The sequence below is a fragment of the Hemicordylus capensis genome, chromosome 3, assembly GCF_027244095.1.
Source record: "Hemicordylus capensis ecotype Gifberg chromosome 3, rHemCap1.1.pri, whole genome shotgun sequence".
In the NCBI taxonomy this organism is placed as follows: domain Eukaryota; kingdom Metazoa; phylum Chordata; class Lepidosauria; order Squamata; family Cordylidae; genus Hemicordylus; species Hemicordylus capensis.
In genome coordinates, this window is record NC_069659.1 from 263027939 (window position 1) to 263043469 (window position 15531).

The following is a 15531-nucleotide window of genomic DNA, read 5'->3' on the forward strand; positions in this document are numbered from 1 at the left end:
ATGTGGCAGCTTTCTATGGAGATGCACTCCTGTACCATTTCAACCATGTGGGAACAACATCCATTTTTATGCTTCTGAATTCCACATTTCTCTGTTTATACTTAAAACTGTTTTTAAAGAGAGACCAAGCTATCCTTTTCTGAAAAAAGAAGAAGAAGAAGAAGAATGAAGAAGAGCATCTCTGCTGGATCAAACTAAGGCTCCATCCAGTCCAGCATCCTGTTTCCAACACTGGCCAGTCTGATGCTTCTGGGGAGCCCACAAGCAAGGCACCAAGAAAACAGCCCTCTCGTTGTTTACCCCCTAGTAGTTGGTCAGAATCTATCCTTGTTTGGAGTGTACTATCCTATATGGAAGGTACTGAATGATAGGGATGTGCATGAAATTCTCCCCCACCTGCTTACAAAACCCTGAGTCATAAAAGCCAGACAAACAGATAAGCTCTCCAAAAGTCTTTGAAAGAGAGGTTCCATAACTGGAGGAGTGGGAACAGCCAGCATAAGCAAAGTGCAAGACTATTTATTTTTATACCCATCTTATCTTGGAGCAATGACATCTTAAATGAAATTATATGTTAAACTGCTTATCAGCTACTTACTACGGAAGGATTTGCATTTGCCATCACCAAAAACACTCCTGCATGTTCAGCAAAGCTAATCCACATTTTTGACCCATTGATGATATAGTAGTCCCCTTTCTTTTCAGCACGTGTCTTCAGGGAAAATGCATCACTGCCAGATCCAGCCTCTGAAAGGCAAAAGCTGCCTATCTGCCAGTTAAGACAAAGTCAAGTCACTTCAGAGATACACTTTGAGAACACATGGACATAAGCTCATGAACCTATGCGCCCCCCCTCCCCCGCAATAATCTTTACATTTTATTGAGTGTTTAATGGTGCATTTTGATGTTGGTCAAGACAAATTGCAAAAGACTAAGTTGAAAAGGCATGATTGAGTTTCAAAACTACCTAAATGAAGGAGAGTAAGCAATCAACAAACTCTTCTGAAAAGCCTTGGTTTTTTGTTCTTTTTCAAAGACACTTTATTCAAATACAACTAGTCCTTCCATTCTTTCTAGATTACAAATATGACAGTCATTGTATATTCTGATTCACACAAAAGTTGTTACTGTATACATGTAAATGGTAAGACTTCTGATAGTTCCTAATATTCTGATCTTGACTTTTCATCCAACCATATACATTATAGCGTTAAACAGAAGATCATGCAGCCTGCCACACTGGATAGCAGGTTCAGATGACCCACTGAAAGTAAGTAGGAAGTAAGTGGTGGTTCCCAGCGAGCACATGCTCCCATTACTCATTAGGGGTGTGCACGAACCGGTCCGGTGGTTGGGAAGGCGGTTACCTTTAAGGAGCAGGGAAGATACCCTTAACCACCCCCCGCCGCCACTACATTTTCCCTGCTGGTGCTGCCGCCAAAACTGGTACCGCAGGACTGCTGCGTACCTCCTTACAGCCCTGTTCAGCGGCATCCTGGAAGTGCCCAATGTGCATCACGCACCAGCCACTTCCGGTACGCCACTGAACGGGGCTGCAAGGAGGTACACAGTAGTCCCACGGCACTGGTTTTAGCAACAGCACTGGCAGGGGAATCGCGGTGGGGGGGGAGGGCACCCTCCCTGCTCCTTAAAAGGTAACCTCCCACCACCAAACCGTGCACATTCCCATTGCTCGCCAGTACCTCCGCCCATTTCCGTGTCGACTAAAGCCATAAAGGTCGAGTGGAGAATGGGGTTAACCGCTCTGTTAACCTGACATTCATAACCAACATTTGAAGTCGGCTTGACAGTACTGGGTGGCATAGGGGTCCCAATATTCTCCACCCAACACTTACAACACAGAAATAGGCAGAAGGACTGGTGAGTGAAGGGAGCACTCACTCACTGTGAACTGCTATTACTTAAATAGAGAGAACTCGCATTTTGGGCAGTAAAAAAATGTGATAGATAGATAGATAGATAGATAGATAGATAGCAAGACTAATTGTCCAATCTACAATGTTTGTGCAGGCTAATCTGACAAACCTTTTTATGCCACTCTAATTAACCGATTTCCTTTGTTTTCCAACCAAACCAGAACCATCTAACCAAAACGTATTGCATCTTCTTACTGGGCTTTTATCATGGTTAAAGTTCTCATATAATTTAATGTAAAGAGAACTCCCTCACTCTATTTTTTTAAAAAATGCTTTTATTAGTAATATAAGTAAAAACAGAAATGTTATATCACTGAGATTTCGACAAAAATACAAGTTTACAAACAAGATCTTATCCATTCAAGAAAAAAAACACCCCAATCATAAGAAAGATACAAGAGTAGTGATATTTAATATAAGGAGTACAATATTAATATAAGGAGTACAATATATGTAATTAACTAGCCACAAGAATCTAAATCTAGGCATCCATATAGAATTTTGAGCCTCCCAGGGAACCAGCCGGACAGAGAGAGGAGAACCAACCCTTCCACATAGGTAAACACCCATTGTGTTCTGCAGTAAAAATACCTATCACAAAAATTAAACTATATTCTTTATTCTAACCCTAACCCTCACTCATTCTAAAGAATGACAAACATCTTCCTTCAAGCAGGATTACTAAGGAGGGCAAGGGGAACTGTTGGTGCAACAGCAGCACTGACAAGAAGGGAGGACATACACAAATGTCTTTACCAGCATGAAAGGGCATAGCATCAGTTATTTGATTTAAACCAGTTGGGTTCTGTTGATTTTAATGGAATTAGAAAAAAACTTAACTCCAGATGTTTTGGATTAAGTGCTTTGGATTATGAAGTATCTAAGAAAGTAATAATGGCATAATATACACCCCAGTTAAAGCAAAATATCCAAATAATGCCAAGTTCTACTGGGCTCATTGAGACACAAATGTGCCAAAACACAAGTACCTCAGTATTGAGGATTATTGGGCTCTTAATTCTTTAACAAGTTGATCATTTTGCAGAATTGTGTAAATCTATATTTCAATTTAGTTAAGAGTACAGTATGCTTCACTCACCAGATCTTTTGTTAGCCTAGGCAAATAGGTTCTCTTTTGTTCTTCTGTGCCATATGTTGTGAACAGTTTATTGGTAAGCGTATTCTGGAGTTCGCACACAAGTGCTACAGACGGATCAACTTTGGCCAACTCTTCGGTCACCAGGATGGTGGAAAAAAAGGAAGACTCATTTCCTCCATATTCTGAATCAACCTCAATACTCATCAACTGTGAAGGAGAGAATTATTGTTGGTGGGGGTGGGCACGGGGGAACCCTTATGAATTGCAACTTATAACCCAATCCTAAAAATTCAGTTAGAAGCTTTGATTTCAAAAGCATCTTCCAGGTTACCTCCCCAATACTAACCATACTTCCCTGGAAGCTAGTCTCATTGAACTCAGTGGGATCTCCAGGTAAATATGAGCAGAACTGAGCTATCAGTGTCCATGCTATACATTCCATGCAGGGCCCTTTTAAGCCTGAGAGGCCTAGGAGCAGAATGTTCATCTGAGCCCCCGTCTTGCTTCTCTTTGGCTGGCACACTGAACAACATTATGCATGTGGTGGAATATAGCATTTCCACAGTCGTGCAAGAGTACACATTGCACAAATTGCGTTGTACAACACTGCATTATACATAGAACTAATACGTGAAGCCTGTCATTGACCAGGCAAAGTCATTTTGAGTTTATGAAGTTATTTACAGCTTTCTCCCAGCATATTCCAGTGTAAAAAGTAGTGCAACCAGCTACTTTAAGTGGTAGGATTGTTTATACAATGAGGCAGTTCCCACAATCAGTGGGAACCACTGAAATGGGGTTTGCAGGGACAGCAGGCTTAGCCTGCTCTCCCCGCAGAGGAGCAGTCAGTCTGCTCTGGGCAGCCGAACCGGCTGCCCACATGACTGCTGGCTCCGTAATGGAGCCAGCGGGGGTTGGGGGGATCGGAGACCAGGGAGATCGGGGGATGCGCATCCCCCATAAGTTCCAACATGCCCTGTGTGAGCGCACAGGGCATGCTGGAGAGACCTGGTTTTTTAGCCTCCCGGATGGGGTTCTACTTGTGCGCTGTGGAGCCATGCCGTGGCAACACATGATCGTAGAGCCCAGGTTAGTGGAGTGCTTGCTCCGCTAACCTGGGCTTAGGGGAGGGTTATTTAAGCGGGTGACCCGCTTGAGAACAACCAGGCTCGCCTGCAAGCCTGGTGGTTCTCACGGTCACCAGAAAGCGGGCTAGGCTCCCTTAGCCCGCTTTTTGGCGATCATGAGAATCGCCTCAATATTAGGTATCTGTAAGTAATCGGGAAGTATTTATTTTGAACAAACAAATCCACAAACTCCTCAAAATAGATAATAGATGGAAAAATATATAGGTTACAGCATTTTTTAAATTAATGTGCTTGCACAAAGGAAATAAAAGAACAGTTTAAAATATGGAGGATGTCAACTTCAGACATTATTCATTGGGGCCATATTCACACGACCGCATGATGGGATGGGCGTGCCGGGGTGGGAGGGCAGGGTTCGACCTACCTTTCCCCAGACAACCGCTCTGAGCCCCTGCAGTTTGCAAGCCACATACCCACATGACCAGTGCTGCCAGGAGCCGCACAGGTAAACAGAGCCCGAGATTTGTTGTCCCAGCCTCCGGGAATCCCACAGTGCACAGAGCACTGGAGGATTCCCCCACCCACCCCCGGGACGGGTGCTCTAGGTGCCCGTTTCTGTGTCAGCACAAGCTGTAAGTGGCTCACGATGACACACGATCGTGGGAGCCGGGTTAAGCGTGTGTTTGGACCTTTAACCTCGGCTAAGAGCCAGGCTTAGGCACTGGGTTTAGTGATGCAGCACCGCCAGGTTCCACATAGATCCTGGAGGTTCTCATTGGCAGCCTATCCCAGGCTTGGCTGCTCATGAGAACAGCTTCATAGTATTGAATAATTTACCATTGTATATGGTAAATTTGAATCTGAGAAAAATCTTCTGCTTCTCTTGGGCATGATGTCATTTTTGAATTATTGATCTGATTATTATGTGTTAAAAAATCTGTTCAGAACAATCAGGTTAAATCTGATGATTAAATTCAGAATTTCTTCTTTAAAATACAATCAATCAAACTTTCCCCAGCATGGTTTCTGGTGTAAAACCTAGCTCATTCAGCTAATTTCAGTGGTATTAGGCAAGATTGTGTATGCAAAAATTTGGTATCTGTAAGTAATCGGGCAGTATGAGTTTCAGTCACACAAATACATCCACAAACTTTTCAAAATATATACTTGATGGCTGCACTGTTGTGCAACTCAGTTTGTGCAACTTTTGCACTTGCACAATGATGCTTTTGCATGACTACACAAACATTCCAGTCCATCACGTGTGAAACCTTGCTCAGTATGTCAGCCTCTGTATCATATATCAATGTAATATTCTGGTGGTGGCGGATAGAAAAAGTAATGTTGGCAGGTCAGAAGGCTGTTACAGGGGAAGGGAAATCAGAAATTTAACATATGTTTCCCCTTCCAGCTGACCTGCCAGCTCTTTGACCTTGGGGAGGTCAAAAATACCCAGAGAGCCTCACCTTGCTCCTTTGTAATGCAAGGTTGATCCAGAAGAGAGCAGAAATAATCCATTATCTGATTATGGATTAATGGGCCGACCTGGTATGTATCACAGAGGTTTGGTTGGGGGTGGCTAGTGGCCCAGTCTGGCCCCAGCTTCTGCCACAAGGGTACTCTGTTGAGGAGCATGTGAGGGGACGTGGGTGGGGAGGTAGAGTGGCTGTGGTCTATAAGAATAATATCTCATTTACCAGGTTCCCTGATGAATTGCCTGGCCATATCGAATGTATGTACTTAAGTTTGGGGAGCAGGGATAGATTGGGACTTCTGCTGGTGTACCAATCATCCTGCTACCCAACAGAGTCTCTGAGCTGACAGACATGCTCTCAGACTTGGCATTGGAGTCTCTCCGGCTTCTGGTTGTAGGGGACTTCAATGTTAACTTTGGGACCAATTTGTCCAGGGCGGTTCAGGAGTTCATAGTGACCATGAAAACTATGGGCGCATCTCAAGTGGTCTTGAGTCTCACGCACGTTGCTTGTCACACGCTTGATCTGGTCTTTTACTCTAATCAGGGTGGTGTTCTATGAGAGGGGACTCCTGTGGTTTCCCCACTGTTATGGACAGATCACCATCTGGTTAAGACTGGACTCACAATCATGCCCAACTTCTGCAGGAGTGAAGGGCCTATTAGGATGGTCTGCCCGAGAAAGTTATTGGATCCAATAGGATTCCAAGAAGCCTTGGAAGGATTTAGTGTTGGCTCTGCTGGTGAACCTGTTGATGCCTTTTTGGAGAATCAGAACACAAATTCACCAGGACAGTAGACATGATTGCTCCTAAGAGTCTTTGCCAACCCGCTTCAAAACTGGCTCCTTGGTATAAAGAAGAACTTCAGGAGTTGAAGCAGCAAGGAAGACAATTGGAGTGCAAGTGGAGAAAGATTCAACTAGAATCTGACAGATTACATCATAGAGCACATTTGCAGATCTATGTTCAGATAATATGTGCAGCAAAGAATTATTCTTTTCTGCCCATATTGCACCTGCAAGCTCATGTCCAGTGGAATTGTTCAAGGTTGTGAGAGGGCTAGTACATTACCCTCCTCCCTTGAATCAGAAATTGGTACCATCAATTATCCACTGTGACATTTTAAATAAGTTATTTGTGGATAAAAAAATCTCGTATTCGGGCTGATTTAGACTCAGACCTCACAATTATTGCAGTGTCTGATGTGAAGGTGTTGAGCAACTCCTCCTATGTAGTTAGGTTGGATCAGTTTCAGTTTGTGACTCCTGAGGATGTGGATAAGCTGCTTGGAATGGTGAGGCCTACCACCTGTTCTCTTGACCCAGCATGGGTCAAGTTATTTATTTATATCCCGCTCTTCCTCTGAGGAGCTCAGAGCAGTGTGCATGGCTATTTTTATCCACACAACAACCCTGTGAGGTAGGTTAGGCTGAGAGATAAATGACTGGGCCAGAGTCACCCAGTGAGTTCATGGTTGAATGGGTATTCAACATGGCTTATACTATCTGGCAGGTGGGTTGTTGTAGAAGGCCTAATAGGTATTATAAATGCTTCTTTGAGGCAGGGCAGGATCTCTTCATGTGTTAAGAAGGCAATCATTAGACATCTTCTGAAGAAGCCTGCATTGGATCCCGAAGAGTTATGGCCTGTCTCCAAACTGGTCTACGTGGTTGGGCAACGTAATTGAGAGGGGTTCCAGCTACTGATGTGCAAGGAATCACGCCAGGTGGCTCAATGGCGGCGGTGGGGGGGCTTTGAGGGTGGGGGAGGGTGCACCTACCCCTCCCTCGGCTTTCCCCCCACAGCCGCCCGGTATTTCTCAAGCCCTCAAGTCAATGGGGCGGCAGCATACTTCCCTGCTGCCCCGTTCACTCTTTGACCAGAAATAGCTGGCGCGTGTGCTCCTGGTGGGCACGAGCACACACACGTCACAAGCGCCCGCACACCCGCTGGGCACACATGCGACAGCCACTTCCAGTAGAAGAGTGAATGGGGCAAGAGGGAAGTATGCTGATGCCCTGTAGGGCTTGAGAAATACCAGGTGCCGGTGGAGGGAAAGTACTATTGACCTCCCCCACCCTTAAAGTGTGACTCTCCCGCCTTTCTGCTGCCCAGTTCTCGAACCTGTTTGGAGGTACATAAAACTGGGCAAATAGGAACCTTTTACCGTGGTGACTCTCTTTATTTAGCAGGGGGAGAGTAACTGGCCCTATCCACGCCCAGCACAGTACTTCCAGTGACTGTTGCTAGTGTCTATCTTATGTTTCTTTTTAGAATGTGAGCCCTTTGGGGACAAGGATCCATCTTATTTGTTTGTTATTTCTCTGTGTAAACCTCCCTGAGCCATTTTTGGAAGGGCGGTATAGAAATCAAATTATTATCATTATTATCCCTAGTTCCAGCTCCAGGCAGTCTTGGAGGAGACTGAATATCTATACCCATTTCAAACTGATTTTCGGGTACACGATGGGGTGGACCTGCCTTGGTTGACCTGATGAATGATCTCCAATGAGGAACTGACAAAGCGAGTGCGACTCTGTTGGTCCTTTTGGATATCTTGGTCGCTTTCAATACTATTGACCTCACATGGTATCCTTCTGGAGCATCTAAGGGGTTGGGAGGCACTGCTTTGCAGTGGTTCCACTCCTACCTCTAGGGCAAGTTACAGATGGTGTCACTTGGAGACTTCTATATGGAGTCCCTCAGGGTTCCATACTGTCTCCAATGTTTTTCAACATCTACATGAAACTGCTGGGAGAGATCATCAAGAGATTTGGTGCAAGATGTTATTAGTATGCTGATGACCCTAAATCTACTTCTGCATGCCAACATCATCAGGTGAAGGCATCACCTCCTTAAATGCCTGGCAGGAGGTAGATAGAAATACTTATTGTGTGGAGTTGGAATGTGGGAGACAATTTTGATCTGCCAATTCTGGATGGGTCACACTTCCCCAGAAGGAACAGGTACACAGTCTGGGAGTGCTTCTGGATCGAAACCTCTTCCTGGTGTCTCAAGCTGAGGCAGTGGCAAAAAGTGCTTTCTATCAGCTTCAGCTACTACAACAGCGGTGTCCATTTCTTGAGATAAACAACCTTAGAACAGTAGTACATATGCTGGTAACCTCCAGACTTGACTACTGCAATGTGCTCTATGAGGGGCTTCCTTTGTACACCATCCAGAAACTGCAGTTGGAACTGAATGCAGCAGCCAGGGTGGTGTCTGGGTCTTCTTGGAGAGACCATACTACTCCTATACTGAAAGGACTACACCAGCTACTAATAGGTTTTAAGGGCAAAATTCAAGGTGCTGGTTATAACCCATAAAGCCTAAAACAGCTCAGGCCCTGGGTATATAAGAGAATGTCCTTTGCCATGAGCCCCATGACCCCTTGAGATCATCTGGAGAGGTCGGTCTGCAGTTGCCACCAGCCTGTCTGGTAGCTACACAGGGACAGGCCTTCTCTGTTGCTGCCCTAAAACTCTGGAAGGCACTCCCTGTTGAAATAAAAGCTTCCCCATCTCTGACAACTTTTAAAAAGTCCTTAGACCCCATTTTTCCACCCAAGCTTTTTAACTTGACAGTGGTTTTGAATTGTTTTAAGGTTTTTCTTTTTGTCTTAATTCACTTTATGTTGTTGTAAACTGCCCAGAGACGGAAGTTTGGGGTAGTTTAAAAATTTGATTAAATAAATAAATAACCCAAAATACTGAATCTCTTGATCCTGAGGTTATATTTTAACCGGTTATTTTTACTGCCTTGAATAAAAAGGATCAATCTGATCATTTCAAATACTGATCCACAATTTGGATGCCCAGGCAGGGATGTTTGGGGCCCGGGGCCATTCCTCTCACCCTATCTTTTTAATAGTATAATGTCATAAAATAGATTTATGGTCTTCAAGCACCTTTTGATAACAGAAAAGCCAAAGGCTCTTCACACGAGCAAGGATGTTTGCGGGGAGAGCGGGTTTGATCCGCTCTCCCTGCAGACGACCACTAGCTTGTTGCTGGGCGGGCGGATCACCCCTCCAGACGAACGGCAGCTTCGCTCAGCTGCTCCTGTGCCCAGCCGTGGCTCGTCCGGCAGCTCTTGGGGGCCAGGCAAAGGGGCACACGGCTTCCCACCCCCTGGAGCCCCAGTAATGCACCACATGAGTGCACGGTGCATTCCTGGGGTCCCCCCTCCCCGAGTGTGTCTGCCATGGCTACAAGCAGCCACGGCGTACACACAACCCCCCAAATGGGGTTAACCGAGCATTCACTCTGTTGCCCTCCCCCTTAAATGAGGTTATTTAGGTGGGCTTGCTGCCAGGAGCCACACGGCTCCCATTGCTGCACACGAGCAGCAGAAACCGGGCTGGGCTCCCTTAGCCCGGTTTCTGCTGCTTGTGTGAATTGCCTCACAGTATCTCCACACCACAGTCAATGTACAATGATAAGATATACATATTTCAGTCTTAATATGCACAAAAGACACACACAAACCCCTTGCTCAAATAGGCCTTGTAGTACAGAATCGTCCAACTTTGCATCTTCATCCATTTTTTGTACCAGTGGTGCAACTCTTTCTTGAGCAAACTTTTTTACTATAAAGAAGAAAAGACATAAATCAATCTAGTTATTAACCTCAAGATACAGTAGAGTCAGAAAGTGAATGGATGTAGGCTGCAGAAATATAGGTCAATAGCACTTGTGGCTAAATTTAGGCCTTAATCTTTTGAATTACGTTTTCTTTTCAGAAGAGCCTGTATACACAGAAGGAGAACACTACTGATCCCCACTGCCAGTATTCACTCTAACAGGGATTCCCAGATGTTGCTGACTACAACTCACATAATCCCCATTCAGCCATAATACTAGCTGGGTGAATTTGGGATGGCACAGAAATGGCAGCGGTTTTAGAACCAAACTTCCAACAATTGGGGCTTCTTTTAATAGAGGAGCAGGGAGGAATAGGACTTCTTAATTTCTAAAACTACCCCGAGTTCAAATCCCCATTCAGCCATACTTGTTGGGTGACTCTGGGCCAGTCACTTCTCTCTCAGCCTAACCTACTTCACAGGGTTGTTGTGAAAGAGAAACTCAAGTATGTAGTACACCGCTCTGGGCTCCTTGGAGGAAGAGCGGGATATAAATGTAAATAAATAAAATAATAATAATAGAATAATCCCCAAGCAAAAGTCATTGCAGCAGGGGATTCTGGGAGTTGTATCCAATAACGTCTGGAAATCCCTGTTAGAGGGAACACTGCCCACCCACCCCACCCCAGAATATAACTGGAAATGTGCTTCAACATTTAAAATAGTTTCAAGAAGTTAACTGTGAATAAAAACTCAGTAAAATAAGCAGCACAATATTATGAAGGATGCTCCTACACAAGCCTTGTTGAAAAAAATGAGTAAAGCCTACAGTGATGACATTCAAAAGGGTAGAATAGTGTTCGCTCTCCCTAACAGATACGTTACCCATTTCCTTAAGCATCATCTCTTCTTCGGTAAATGTCTGAAGTGGAGCGCATGTTATCCCATCCTTGGTTAAATTTAGTAAAGCTTCTGATTTGGAAGATTTAAAGACACAGGGCTGACTCATCCGCAAGTTTATATATGGAGGCATATTCCATCTTAACTGTGGACAAATAACATTTTAAGTGAGGGAGAGGAATCATACTCAAGAAATCAAGCTGAGTTGGAATTACATATGGTCTCCAGAGAGGGTAGTTCAGAGCAGAATGAGTTAAATATGGTAAACAAACACTTCATCACAAGAACTGATCTGTGAGGATGGAAAGGTGTTATGACATGGGGTGCTGACGAAGGAAAAGATGGAGGTGAAAACAATGCCAATAATAGTGCCTACCAGATGCACCCACTGTGATTGTAAACAGCACAAAGACTAGCTCCAATATATAATAACCCAGATTGTTTTCATCTGCTGCTGTGATGTTATCTTTATGTTATTATATCTATTCTATAAGTCACTTTGAACAGTATTTGGAGAGGTGGGGTATATGTTTATTCAATAAACAACACTGAATCTAGCTGCAAAGTTCACAATGCATATATATTACTTGGTTACTCCCAGCCAAATGTATGAACAGACTGAAAAGCATTACATCTGAGGTAATGTACAATGACACTTGACGTTCTATCTTTGCATAAGATCTATGATGCTTCATTCACACATGTGTATCAGGGTGGGTACCTGTCTTTTTTAGAAAAAACTCTGGAAAGCACTATAATGAAGGCACTATATAAATGCAATAACCATAAAATAAGTGTGTGTCAGATGGCAGACTAACAGCCTTATTTATGCAGAGTTACACACAACTTATTTCAATGAGCTCAGGCATGCCTAACTGTATGCAGTTAGGCTGCAGGTAGTAAGTGCTCCGGGCCCCCGCCGCCATTCCCCCTCCCACCGCCCTCGGCCGGTCTCCCCATGCCGCGGCCTGTCTCCCCATGCTGCGGCCTGTCTCCCCGGCTGGGCAAGGGCCCCCAAGTTTCCCCCCCGCCCGGCTTTAGCGGCGACGCCAGGCCTCGGCGGTGGCTCCGCCACCACCTCGGCCGGCTTCCCCCGCTGCCTCTTTCCCCGCCACCTCTTTCCTGTGTTCGCGGCGGGCGCTTCTGGCCCCGCCATTTCCCCCACCGCCTCTTTCCTGTCTTCGGGACGGCCGCTTCTGGCTCCGCCGTTTCCCTCGCCGCCTCTTCCCAGCTTCTTCTGGGCGGCCGCATCTGGGTGCCTCGTCTCAGCCACGCCGCAGCTAATGGCCGAGCCGCTGCCTTGGTCAGTGCTCCCCTCCGCCGCATACCCGGCTTCTACGGGGCGGCTGCTTCTGGCCTCCCAAGATGGCCGCCGGGTGCTGGCGGTCGTGTCTCCCTTGCCCTGGGCTTCGCGCATGCCCAGAACAGCCCAGGGAGGCACGAACGCACGCCTTGGTGTCTGTCCGGACACCAAGACTTTTATTAGAGAGGATTCTTTCTGGCAGGTAAGAACTGGGCTGAGAATGCTCTGCATTTAAGAGACAACTTCTTAAGGGTTAAGTTATGTTCCACTATAAAATTTATGATGTGCCATAGTCAAGAACATTTTAAAATACAGAGAAGATTCACACATTAAGATGGGCTCTTTTCGGAGATAGCATAGAAAAAACGATGAATGTTTCAAATCCACAGAATCTCTTCTTTAGAGTTCAGTGGAGCTCCATTATGTTCTATAGGTCTACAATGTTTTGAAGAAGAGAAGGCCAGCCTTTCAAAGTGACAGCGCCTACATCTTTAACAGTTGTGCAGATAGGAATTTCAGCTCATGCAGCCTTTCAAAACACTGTAAGGTGAGAAGCTAAGACTGCCAAAATCCCTCCCCACACAATTATTAATGGCCATAATGCTGGAAGGTCATTGGTCCCTGTTCTGGAGTAAACAAATTTTTTTTAAAAAAGACAATCAACCAGCAACAATCATAGCTCAGCAGTAAAGCACATGCACTACATGCAGGGAGTCTCAGTTTCAATCTCCAAGCACGGGTGGTAGGCTCCTGTCTGAAACCCTGGAGAGCTGCTGCTACTCAGTTGATGGGAACAGTAATATTGTCTCAGCAGACAACAGTGGGGAAATGCTTGACTACCAAGCCAGAGGTTGCCGGTTCAAATTCCTGCTGGTACACCTATATTGAGCAGCAGCAATATAGGAAGATGCTGAAAGGCATCATCTCATACTGCGCGGGAGATGGCAATGGTAAACCCCTCTGTGGTCGCCAGGAGTTGAAACTGACTTGTCACACACTTTACTTTAGACAACACTGGGGGAGCCCAATGATATGACATGGAATAAAGTAGCCTTCTAATGGCTACGTATGGCCAGGGTTCCATATTATGTTGCAACAATGGCTCACAGAATTCTTGCTCTCTCTTCTCCTCAATGTGTTCTCCATTTACTGTAAGTGATGCATTCGTATGACTGAGCTACCTAATGGCACAGCGGGGAAATGACTTGACTAGCAAACCAGAGGTTACCAGTTTGAATCCCCGCTGGCAGGTTTCCCAGACTATGGGGAACACCTATATCAGGCAGCAAAGATATAGGAAGGTGCTGAAAGGCATCATCTCATACTCCATGGGAGGAGGCAATGGTAAACCCCTCCTGTATTCTACCAAAGACAGCCACAGGGCTCTGCAGGTGCCAGGAGTCAACACCGACTTGACGGCATGCTTTACCTTTACCTATGAAAACTCACACTGCAAAGAACTTTAAGAATGTGAAAGGGCCAATATGTCTTCAATTAATGACCTTTCTTAACCTGATGTACAGTAGGATCATATACAGATTTAGCATAGGCTTTCTGTGCCCCACAGATTCTGACCTCAGGGAAAGAATGGCACAGGATGAAAAGAGACTACCCCATGGCTTCTCATCCATCTTAACCAAATGTTAATTTCTAAGGCAAGAAATGGTGAAGATAATCGGGAAATCGTGTTTCCTAATGGAAGCTGAAGCCCCCTGAATCCCAATATACACGAAAGCTAAACATGGGGCGGGGAGCCAGCATTCTGCAGCTGTCTCTCTCTTTCAAGAGGGGCCGTCACCTTTTCTGTGCTTGAATTTTTTCAGCACGAAAAGAATTCTGTATTGATTTGTTTCCTTCTAAAATCCACAAGGTGAGCCTTTCACCATCTCTGACTCTCTGTGCTTGGTCACGCTCCACCTGTTGAGGCTCTGCCATCAAATCGAAGGCACAAACACCCTGCCAGAAAAAGCAACCATTCTCATGATTTAGTACAGAATTTGAAAACAGACCCCAGAGTTGAGCCTGGAAGCCAGAGATAACATTGCTCACCTTTCCACTACAGCGCCTGAGCATCGACAGCACACCAGCTACCGCCATGGCTGTAGTTCTCATTGCCTGGCCGCAATTCACTCCAGCAAAATACCAATGGCAAGTAGTCTCGCCTCGCCCCGCCCCCTCAGCCGCTGCGTGCAGCTAGAGGAAGTAAACCCAGCCTTGCTAGAGAAAGTCAAAAGAGATTTAAAAAAACAACAAGCGCGTCACGCAGTCCTCACTTCCGGCTCCTCTTCGTATCCTCCGACTGAAGGGCAAGAGTGGCACACGTAAACACTCTAAAAACAAAACAAAACAGGCTGCGGGAATAGATTTCCTTCCGTTGTAGCGCTTTGAGCGTGCCCCTTATTCCCCAAAAGTAGTTTTGGACAAGGCTACTTTCTCACTGCTTGTGGAGATAGAATACTGCTGGAGTTTTGTTTGTTTGTTTGTTTGAAGAGAGAAAGGGGTTTGAGATTTTGGTAAAGAAAAGAACAAGAAAGTGGAAATGTTGAAAAGGGCATTCGGACGAGCCTAAAATTTGATTAGTTTACAACATAAGGCTTGTAAAGAATAAGCGTTTTGCAAACGCCCTGTTCTTTCTCCTTCTCCGTCCACGTAGCATTCTCCAAACTGGCCAAATACCGTACAAAGTAATGTTACAGACCTGTAATCTTGCCAGAAAAATCCGCTCTCTGTCAAGGGGGGAAAAAGCTTCTCTTTGTCTCGATCCTTCCCCCCCACGCTCCCCGTTGTTAGTGTACAAGATATTTATTTTTCAAAGCAGCCTTTGATTTTTTAAAAAAACATTAATTCTTGCCCTCCATCTCCAGCAAAGCATCCCTCCATTGTGGCTATTGCTGGTGTATATCTTATGTATCTTTTTTAGTTTGTGATCCCTTGTGGGACAGGGAGCCATTTAATTTATATCTGTGTAAACCGCTCTGGGGACTTTGAAAAACGGTATATAATATTCGTCGCGTCCCCCGCTCTCGCCTCGCACATGCAGGAAGCCTAACAACGGCGTGTACCAGTTGCAATTGAGAACCGCAATTCTTGTTTCAAACCCATGAAGACTGTGTCCTCTTAGAGGAACCTACTGATCCCCTCCTCCG

At 45.3% G+C, this 15531-nt stretch overlaps 1 protein-coding gene across 3 annotated transcripts in view; it reads right to left on the reverse strand.

Annotated features, from left to right (window-relative positions):
- Positions 1–14682, reverse strand: part of ACADSB (acyl-CoA dehydrogenase short/branched chain) — a 31805-nt gene extending 17123 nt beyond the window's left edge. The window contains exons 1-5 of one of the 3 annotated variants that reach the window (XM_053307287.1): positions 14435–14682; positions 11068–11227; positions 10088–10188; positions 3037–3243; positions 599–769 (exon numbers count right to left, since the gene is read on the reverse strand). In XM_053307287.1, coding sequence (XP_053163262.1) covers positions 599–769; positions 3037–3243; positions 10088–10188; positions 11068–11227; positions 14435–14497 — 702 coding nt within the window. In that variant the 5' untranslated portion in view covers positions 14498–14682. Of the gene's footprint in view, positions 1–598; positions 770–3036; positions 3244–10087; positions 10189–11067; positions 11228–13316; positions 13341–13372; positions 13431–14434 lie in introns of those variants that run through there. The other 2 variants (XM_053307289.1, XM_053307290.1) reach the window with 2 other exon arrangements.
- Between the last annotated feature and the right edge of the window lie 849 nt (positions 14683–15531).